Source organism: Macrosteles quadrilineatus, unplaced genomic scaffold (assembly GCF_028750875.1).
Source record: "Macrosteles quadrilineatus isolate MER2022 unplaced genomic scaffold, UCM_ALF_1.0 Scaffold_8__2_contigs__length_117827958, whole genome shotgun sequence".
In the NCBI taxonomy this organism is placed as follows: domain Eukaryota; kingdom Metazoa; phylum Arthropoda; class Insecta; order Hemiptera; family Cicadellidae; genus Macrosteles; species Macrosteles quadrilineatus.
The window spans coordinates 72,375,828-72,386,655 of NW_026542601.1; the positions used below are offsets into that span (position 1 = coordinate 72,375,828).

General features: G+C 35.1%; 1 protein-coding gene across 1 annotated transcript; it reads left to right on the forward strand.

The window, feature by feature from the left end:
* The first annotated feature begins 948 nt into the window (after positions 1-948).
* LOC129000469 (uncharacterized) lies at positions 949-10,619 on the forward strand. Its single transcript, XM_054427432.1, has 8 exons — positions 949-1,169; positions 4,088-4,200; positions 4,629-4,754; positions 7,053-7,224; positions 7,880-7,961; positions 8,580-8,718; positions 9,599-9,704; positions 10,507-10,619. Exons 1-8 carry the CDS (start codon positions 949-951, stop codon positions 10,592-10,594), a joined length of 1,047 nt encoding a protein of 348 aa, XP_054283407.1. The 3' UTR covers positions 10,595-10,619.
* Positions 10,620-10,828: the final 209 nt, after the last annotated feature.

The window sequence follows — 10,828 nt, forward strand, 5'->3', positions numbered from 1 at the left end:
TATTTTTAAGTAGACATTTCAGTGTAAATCTAATCAGTCAAATGGAAATTCGCTTAGTCTGCAGGTTTGCTGCGGCGGGGGTATTTTAATATCATATTGAACTATATTTGATCTGTTTGCCCAAAGAAACTTCCAGTAAAAAGTGTAAATGTTCAACAATCATTGCGTCTTCTGACAGCCAAAGTGTGTTTATCATTCTTTTAAAGGATTAAAACTTATTTTATTTCTATTTAAGAAAATGTTCAAATTACACATACAGTACTACTCATGATTTGAGTTTTAATTTATGAACAGTAAAATCCATTCTTGATATGGCGGGATTTGAACCCGGGACCCCATGATCCGGAGTCCCGCGCTCTGGTTAGAGTATTATAAATAATACACAATACAAGTATGGCAAAAAATAAAAACAAGGACAAAGAATTCCAAAAAAATAAGTCATCTTGTGTAAATTACTCACCTTTGAACGTACTATTGGTTCATAAATATGACTTTCCTCTTAATAGGTTCCTAATATTACGGTTAGAATTTAACTTTTTAATTTTCGTAGCATGATGAAGTCTAATTTTTAAATAGTTAATTGATATTTCTGTTACCAAATCTTCTAGTAACTCATACAACGCAGTATGAGAGGGGGGCGGGAGAGTAGTGCTACCTCCCCCCCTCCCCAGTCCGCTGGCTTCAACGAAACTACAGCGTGTCCTCTCCTTAATGTTTAATCCTCCTAGCACACAACCGAGAATGGGCGGGTCAATCGTAGGCTCCGATGAAGAGTAATGGTCTTGCTATGTATGCTTTCAATTCGATTCGATGCCTTGGGTTTGATCACTCCTCCCAAAACTGTAGGGAACTTGACCGAGCCAAGAATTGTTTTCAGTGCATCGGTTTGTGCCACAATTGGAAAAACTGCTCAGCACAGCAGTTCCTTTTACACAGAGAAAGGCCAACATGTCACCTCATTGGACCACAAAATTACCGGGACTGGGCGATGCAGCACTTTCAAGGCCGGACTCGACCTTAAAAGTGGGATTTCTCTATGATAATCTACCTTTAGATCTGTTGGCTCAGGAAATCGGCACAGAAGCTCTTCTGATCAGTGATCAGACCCTTCACAGTGAACCACGTTTTTGGTTCCCAGATTCTGAGAACGCTGCCACTTGTTGGGCGAGGTGTGAAACAGCATAGAATCACCAGTGCGGGCTCACGGACACGGCTGTAGCTTCGTTTGGGTCAGGTCTAGAGACATCACGTTTTCTCAGTGTCTACCTTAACCGCAACAAGCCCGTTAGGGAATTTCGAAGATTGTCTGCCTATAGAAAAATGTTACTGGCAACAACGTCATCACTGCCACTGGTGATTTTAACGCTAGCGCTGTCTAGTGGGGAATGTCCTCTACAAATTCATTGGTAAAATCCTAAACTTTACAGCCAGGGCCAACTCGTTGTCCTGAATGGGTGCCAAACACCTATTTTCTGGCACCCGGTGTGGGCATCACGGAATTTAGTGGGGGATCTCTAACTGGAAAGTCATCAAAGAACACAAGGAGAGTGGACATCTGTAAATGAGTGAAAATTTAAAAACGTACGTTTTCAGGAAAAGCACTTTGCAAATTTTTTTCCCCTTTTTTCAAAACTTGTATTATTATTTTTATTTCATTAACATTTGAAGTTTCATAAAATGTCCATGGTAACGCAATATCTTTGGTATTTTTTTTTTTTTTTAAAGAGCATCTTTAGTGGAAAAACACAAAATCCTGTCACGACCATAACAGACGATTAATGAATATTAAAAATAGTTAATATTATTTTTATAACTATGTTTTGCTGTAAACTAATTTACTTTTATGACCATTATACAATAAAAAGGTCACTGAGCTTTTAGTATATTTGGTCTTTCTAGAAAAAAATAAAAAAACTCAAAAAATTGAAAAAAGCCAATAAAATCTTTTTAAGTTTGTATAACTCCGAAAAAACTTACCTGAGACCCGAAAAATCGTTATGTTTGTATAGAGGTGTGCTTCTTTTGTGTATAAAACATTAAAATATGACGATATTTTAGTTTTTGAAATTTTTATGATAGGAATCATAAACGTGATGGTCAGGGACAAGCGGTACGGTCGTGAATTTTCTGAAATAATCTAAATCTTTCTAAACAATCCTTCAATTATACTGTTAGTTATAATAAAAATAAGTGTTTCAATTGAACTAAACTGTTCAAATTACAATTACATTAAAGTTATTGTCACGACCAAACATACTATAATCCATAAGGCTGGATTGGTCGTGAAAAAATCCGCGATGGTCGTGAAACTTTGGTCGTGAAATTACGTGTTATTTGGCTCTGTTCTGGCGGTAGCCCTGCACCTTATGTTCGAGGATACAAAGTGGACTTCTTGGTTAATCTAGCAATTGAAATACTGTATCTTATAAACAAAAATTAACACCATGTCTACTTCATCGAATGACTACGTACGGTCATGGACACACCAAAATTACAAAAAACACAATCTTTCCTTTATTAATCTTGTAATTCCTCCTTTCAACTCGAAACGACCGGCACTACAATCCTGACGTACACCCCGAACTAGTCTCTAAAACCAACTGACTCCATCGACGCCAGGCTTGCCACTGTCGTGCTCCGAAAATTTTTCCCAAATGGTCGTGACGCCAAATCGAGGGACAGACTTATTTTGTCATGGTAGTCAGTTTCCAATGACAATAAAATTATAATATGCTCCTTTTTTGTAAGTTTAATAACCACTGATGACATAAAAATATGGCTTTATATATTTCGGCATGAATAATTAGTCTAAAAACAGCGTGAAAGTTGGAAAATGTAGCCTAGGGACGCGTCATGGTCGTGAATTTCGAGACTTTTAAAATACGAAAAAAATACCTAGAAACTTTTTAAAAACCAAATAAATGTGTGTAACATGTTGCCCCCGTCCCAAAAAATATTAAAACAAATAATAATAAACTACAAATCCAGTATCTACGAAGTAAAAGGCGAGGGACATGAAAACGTACGTTTTTAAATTTTCACTCAAATAGTGTTTTATATAGCCACTTGATGGGCACCATAATCGATCATCAAGTCCCTGAGATACTATTTTGCCGATAGCTGGATGCAGAGAAAGTTCCCCCGAGGTAATCTTTTGGGGAGTGTTGGAGAATTCTGCTGCACCTGTGCTGACGCCAAGACATTGGTATAATGTATACGATGGAACTGATTGTATCAGTCTATGACCACATATATGCCACGCAAGTCAGCAGCCATTTACTGGTGGGCACCAAATCTCGGACATTACGAAAGCTTGTCTGAAAGCCATAAGTGCCACTACAAGGGCTAAAAGATTCTCGGATTTTGAAGTTAAGTCCGCGGTATTTTTCCGGGGACAGATCGGCATACAACAAAAAATCTGCACACACACATTTTACTCACACGGACAAAAATCACTTTGAAAACCACTTTTTGGGTTCAGGGGGACCCAAAACGGATACATCAACTCAAAACTCAAACTCGAAAATTTTGAAAACAATACTTTCTCCATAACTATATAGTACAGCATACCGGGAGAAAGTAAAAAAAGTAGAGGGGGAACTTCCCCGCAAACGACCTACATTTTGTAAACGGAGTTCCTCTATAGCTTAACAAGCATTATTGATTTATAATGTAAAAATATAATCTCAGTCCCATATATCCATTCATTCATCAATCTGTAATCATTCATACAGTTATATTTAAGTAATCATATTAACAATACCCAATTATAAAACTACTACTTTACAGAACTGTCCAGTATGCTTTTTATAAAAATCTAATTTGTTTGCCCCAAGCAAAATGATTATCCTTAGACAATCTAAATGAAAAATTAAAGCAGATCTTTAAATTCCTGAGGCTATCTTTCCGTGGTAAACAAAGTCAATGCTGGTGATTTTTCTTGATAAGCCTAATCCCTCTTCATCACCACCCCTCCAGTACTGATGTTGAATTTCATTCGACAACTGTTCTTTACAGTGATTGTTCCTTAGTGTTTATTGAATCTGATTCAAGCTATGCATTTAAAAGTATTTTTTCTTATTTTCAGCATAAGCTCTGCTTATTCAAATCTGTTGAACAATCTCGATGCAGTTCTTGATTTTGGAATCAGAAAAGGAATTACCGATTTGAATTTTATCCTCGGAGTATCAATTGCAAAAGGTAATTTTGTTATTGAATTTCTTTGGTTTGAAAAAGTTTAAATGGAGAAGAATGATTTAGTAATTAAATTTCTAATAAGTGGTTTCTTATTTAGCCTTTAATAATTGTTTTTAACGCTGTCAAGATGTTTAAATCTTTAAAAATAATAGGCTAGTTGTAAGTTTCTACTGGACGGTCATAGGTAAATTTGTATTCAAAATTTAAAGCAAAAACTTAACCAGCTTTTCAGAGGCTAGCCCAAAAATTATTAAATAATTTCTTCACCAGCATTGTACGTGTTATTAAATTCACGGAAAGTAAATAACCAATATGTCTAGTCTAATAACACTTAAAACATATATTTACACTTATACCTAGTTGTAAAAATATTTTTCAATTTATTTGACACTATATTAAAAAGTCCAACCAAGTACGTATATGAATTTCAGCACAACTTGAGATTTTAGAGAAACATGTTCATGAAAAACATTTACAACATATTCAGCCAACAGTTGAAGCTTTATGTAAGAAATGTGAGAATTTAATCGACAGAGCAAAAGATAACAAGGAACCATGTAAGTAAAATAAATGTGTTTAGATTTACTTTTAACAATATTTAGAGTTTTGTCTGTAAATTGCTCAGAATGATATATTTTTTGGTTATTTTTACTAAGGAGCCAAAATAAGTCTTATATCAATTTCTGTCTGTCTATCTGTCATAGCCCAGAAGGTATTTTTACTCAGCCATCTCCTGAAAAAGGGGAGTACCTATCAAGATTCAAATAATTTTAATGTATTGGCAAGAGTGTCTTTAGCCATTAAGATATGACCTCACTACTTTGTAAATAAAATGACGGACAAAAACCCAGTTTTGTGCGATTTTCATCAAGTTTTCTCCCAATGTTTATCACATACGTCATCTATGAAATAACGAACAGCTGTTTGGATCAAGATTATTTTTTCTAGTTGTCACTGATATCTTTACATAAATGTTGTTTACAAATACCACAACCATTTCCTATCACGTTTTGAAGCAAATCCAAACCAAGTGAGATCAAAAACGTTTTTTACTTACATAATGCATTTAATTAATCGCAAGTGCAATAATGTGCAACAGTAAATTAAATTAAATAACTAGGCATCATCCAGGTCAGGAACCGGAGATTCTTTGTGTATCAAATTGTTCTTGAGTTTTGATAACCGGGAAAAATACCTTGAATCAGTGTTTTAGGGCTGGGAAACTTACATTTTTTAAATCATCATCGCCAATAGCTTACAAACAAGGTTTCCACTCATTGACGGCGCTTCAATTGCGCTTGTGTAAAGTCTAAAGTAAAAAAATCACAACTGCAGTGAGTGATTGTAATAGAGGTTTACGGATGATACTAAACTCGCTTTTCCAATGTGTCACTTTCGGTTTCTACTACCCGCCGAAAAGTACCGATATCAATGATACCGGTACTTTTCCCTAGAATACATGGCCTTGGAACTACACTTATGAAATAAAATTACAAACGTCCATAAACCCAACCTTGAGTGATTTTTATGATAATACGTCCTCTATTAAATAACCAACCGTTGTTTGGATAAGGTTGTTTTTCAAACTGTCACTGATATATGTTTACATTAAAAGTTGTTCAATAATGCAATTAATGGGAAATAACTTTGATTTCCGATAACTTTTAGTAAGAAAATCCAGAACCAAGGGGGATCAATAACCTCGGGGCTTGGTTAACGCATTTAATTGGTTGGATGTACTATTAGTTCTTAGCTTTAAACTTTGGTTTTCAGTTCTTGTTCTTTTCCTTGGTGGTAGCAGCAAGAATCATTTTTACGTAGGAACAATCGTATTAAATTTAATTGCTGTCTAACTCCAAGTTTTGGGTTTTCTGTCTGGATTCCAAAATGTTTGTTTATGCTATGAAATGATAACACATTTAAGTAAAACTTTTGTTGGGCAAACCATCATGAATTGTTTACGCTTTACATTTTTTATGTATCAATAGTTCGTGGCCTGTGTATTGTTAATTACCAATCTAAATCGTCTTTAGTACTTCATTACCAGGGCCGCAATAAGGGTCAGTGGAGCCCTGGGCAAACCCAAAAGCAGCGCCCCCCTTTTTTCCTAGTGCAGGCGAGCGGTCGTGGAGGGTGCCTGCTGGGCATATGCCCAGTCTGCCTGCTTATAAAAGCGGACCTGAGTATGCCGTCATTTTGACACCATTTCGGGTCATCTTCGGGTTAAGCAAATATAAATTGTTATAATAAAATTTGATGACAATAACAAAGATTTGTAGATTTCAAATACTAATTTTATATGTACTTTTCTACGGTTAAAGCATAACAAATTCCCTAATTAAATTCTGTATTTTTGTGTATATGTCTGTTGGTAACGCTTTAATGTCCTTATTTCTCAGTATTTCACTGAACGGAAAAGACGAGTGCACATTTGTTAATGAAAATGTCAACCCGAATGAAGTGTTCAATGGTGAGGTTGAGGTAGTATTTTAACTACTTTTAACCAGTGTAGAAGGGAACTTTCAATTATAGGGCTACCTTAGGGCTATGCCTCATAGGTTAGTATGTCCTAAAATAGTTTTGCCAGAATATCTGGAAATATGCAAACCAACTGCTGTTCTGAATATAAGAAGGTTCCAACTGACTACAAGATCTCCATGCGTAGAACGGGCACACAGCTTGTTTCTAGATATAAAAACAAATACGAAAAACAATGAATAAACTTATTATTATTTAAGTTGTACCCATAAAAAATGAACTTGGTACAGATAAGCAGGATAATTGAATTATTAAATACTGGCATAAAATAGTAGAATAAGGGTAAAGGTGAAAAATATATATTAATCATGATCCAGTGACGTTAGCACTCGACTCAAAGCTTTGGAATGTGAGCACTTGTCCTGGATGTCAGCTTAGTCCTCCTCCATCTCCATCTCTACACTTGGCCAAACAAGATCTTGCACTCAATCCACAACTCTCTGATGAGTGCATCAGTCTTCTCCTCACTCTATGTCTCTCACCACCCAGGTACTCAAGTACATTGTAATGTCCCAATAACAAAAAAATACATACAGTCAATCAATTATGTTTAGGTAATTTGCTTAAAGCTCACATAGTCTTACACTAAGCAAGTTTACTAGTCAGGTATTAGGCAAGTCCCATTGCAGTTTACCTAATCTGAACAGACTAAAATAAATCTTGTCATCAGCAACCACAATTAGTTTAAGAATAAGTGTAAATTAAGGAAGTCTAGTCTGGTAATGACTCTATTACACTAGATTAAATTACTATCAGCATGTGAATTTTTCCAGCTGTTAATAATATCGCATTGGTTATTATCTTTGAGTATAACCAATGAATACAAAACCTATAAGAAACGCAATGCCTTTGTTAAAAATTCAGTCTGGGAATATTTGAATTTCCGAATTTCGGATAGTTCCCACGACGGCCGCTAAAGGTAGACTATTGCGAGCACGTGGCCAAGTCAGCTGACTAAATGAGACAAAGAATCTGCTTAGAGAGAGATATAGAGTAGCGTGGCCGCCGTGCTCATTTCGGCAGAAAAATTCCAGTTTGACTATTCTCCATAAGCATTTTGCTTTGCTTCTCAAAGGGCTTGTTTCATTGGTATAACCTTTCAGTCAATGATATAACATTGTATAATTGTCACTGATGTTTTTAGATGTGTCATTGCTGAATTGTCAGATAATGCCACAAATTATCTAATAACTCATCAAGTTCTGTACTGGATCATATTCAACCAGGTCAGTTAACAGATTAGAAGTTTTTATAAATATGTGTTATTTATTTACATGAAAAATAATTAGATGGTGAGATAACATGTTGATTATTTAAACAAAGTAAAATGGGTCATGGGACTCAGTACCTTGACAGGGAAGTCAACCAAAACAGTTTGTTTTAAATTAACAATTTTCTAGTCTTCATGATATAGCTCTTTTTAACCCCCTAACCCCTAGCTTTTTTACCTCCCTATTAATTACTTACTTACTCCCATGGCCATTTGTCCCCAAGTGGCCTCACCAACACACTGCCTCCACGTCGTCCTGTATCTTACGGTATCTTCATTGGCTTCCTGGAAATATCCTTCTTTACTTCATCCGTCCAGTGTTTCTTCGGTCTCCCTCCTGGTCTTCTCCCCAGTGGATCACTTTTCCATATTTGATATAATGTGCTGGTTTTCTCTCTTCTAATGATGTGGCCCATCCAGCGGAGCCTCCTGCTTTTAGCCTCTGCGATTATATCAGGTTCCTTGAACAGGTCTCTCCATTCCTGATAATGTTGAATTCTCCATACATATCCTTCTTTAGTAGTTTCCATACTTGCTTATTAATTAGTTTAATTTAGTTTATTTCTGTTTACAGAAATGCACAACTAAACTGGTTAATTCTACAGTTACTGAGCAGATCTTGAAACATAAGTGTAGCATGACTTTTCAAGAACACCACAACCTGGAAGAAAAAAACTTGCCCCCTGAATTCAGGGATTTGTACTTTGAGCAAAGTAAGCATACTTGGTTTTTTTAAATTATTCTAGACTAAATTTTGTGAATCTGTTATCAGCATCTACAAAAATACTCTTAAGAGCTATCAATTTCTTGATATTAATAATTAAAATTAGTTTATAGCTGTTAAAACATCTATTCAAACACAAATTGATGAGTAACACTACAAACAAACTAGGTCTTTTGTTATGGGAGAATCAAGCTAGATGCATTATTTATTTATCAAATTCTAACTTTGCAAAACAATTGTTAAGAAGTAAAAACTTGAAATGTAAAAAAGTGGATTTTAAAGTTTAAACCTTTAGACTTCTCTAACCTTGCAAAACTTTTATTTTTGCATCAACAATTTGTATTGGTATTTCCTGTATGTGATCATTAGGATGATATGAAACCTAGCATTCAACATACCTTGAGGAAAATAAATCTTAGAATTTTGGCAAGCTTTGATGATAGCAATAATATTTTGGTACTTGTAAGAGGACATTAATTTTGCTAGCACTAACTTTCCTAACAGTAAACTAAAAACAAACATTTGCTTAATTACTATCACTAGTTCAAACTGTGTACTTAAATGCATATTCTGGAACTTAGTAAGCTTCACGTATAATGATAAAGCATTATTTAATATATTTAAAATTGAGATCCAGACTATTTAGAAATTCATATAATTAGTTGCCCTACCTAACGACCAAGATTTTTTGGGTACATGATTCTTTATACTTTTATATCTGATTTCTTTCAAACACAACCTTTAAACAAGATAATTACTCTGGCACACCTTGCACCCAAGTTTTTAATTTTTTTATTTATGTCGATAAAGTACCACCCAATTTATTATACAGTATTATTTATTCTACTAACTTCCTTTGTCCATCTCAGCCGTTGTCTGTGGTATTTTGGGATTCACTGAGTTCATGGGTGACAATATGAAAATGATCACTTCTCTTCAACACGTGAAAGGTTGCTTCACCAAATACACACACAGGTAATTCATTCAACTTTTCCATTGGTTAACATAGGATCCTTAATCATACAAGCCCTGTAGTGTACATCAAAACAAAAGTAACATAACAAAATCTTCACTTTCAATTATTTAAGTCGGCATAAGTCAAATAAAACTGTTGACAATTTTATCTGATATTTGTCCAGCAAACTGAGAGCTACAATTCTACATCAGCATTGGGTTTACTGGTTTTGATCAATTGGGTGGGTATGATCAGTGGTCAAATGGACTTAAGGCATTATCTCCCTATCCCCAGCCAGGGCACAGCACCATAGACCAAGGGTTCGGTCCCAGGTCAAGTGAGCAACTAACAAATTCATATTCAGAGCTTGTGGGAGTGGCCTATTTCAAATATCAGTGTATCATTTGGTTTGTGGAGCTTGTGACACAACTATATAACAAAAACAGCAGTATTTAGTTGGATGAAATGTTTAATATTTCTGTGTAAGATAAGGTAGAGAGAGAGGTATTACTCATTATCAATACACAGTTTTTTTATAACATTACAATTAGTAGTCTAAAAGCTGTGTCAAATTGATTTAATCAAAAAAATAGTGTTCTTTGGATTGTCGTAGGTTTTCAAAGATATGTGTTGTAAACTCCGGTGTACAGGCAGTAACAGTTTGCAGCGATGGATAATTTTATCTATTACAAAGTGTACTGATTTGTAATATTTAATAGGTAGTTAAATTATTTAAGTATTTTGAGACTCGGGAAGTTTAAAACTGTTACTTATCATTGTACTTTTTTACACAGACTCTTCAGTTCTGATATTATTTTCCAGGGAACGTCCGCACAGGAAATGTGACCTCCATTTCAGTGGGGTGGCAACAGGGGTTTTGGCTCTGATTATCAAACATCAGTACGATTAATTGTGGAAACAAAACAGAAATGTTGAAAGTCTGTAATAAAGTTTGTAAACAGGTTTCAGTTATTTATCCCTATCAATACCAAAAATTTAGAAGGTAAAAGGATTAAGTCATACTTTTAGCGAATTTACCATATAGGGAAAAAGCTATTACCGTAGTACTCATGGTAAGACCTGGACCCGGGACGGATTTACTTTTTCGTTTTGAGGTCCCTAGAGAAAAACACCATTCGTTCAA

Coding starts and splice junctions, on each gene's coding strand:
- LOC129000469 (XM_054427432.1), top strand. CDS start 949: ATGTCACCTCATTGGACCACAAAATTACCGGGACTGGGCGATGCAGCA. Junction 4,201..4,628: donor CGGAGTATCAATTGCAAAAG/GTAATTTTGTTA, acceptor TATGAATTTCAG/CACAACTTGAGATTTTAGAG. Junction 7,225..7,879: donor CTATGTCTCTCACCACCCAG/GTACTCAAGTAC, acceptor TGATGTTTTTAG/ATGTGTCATTGCTGAATTGT.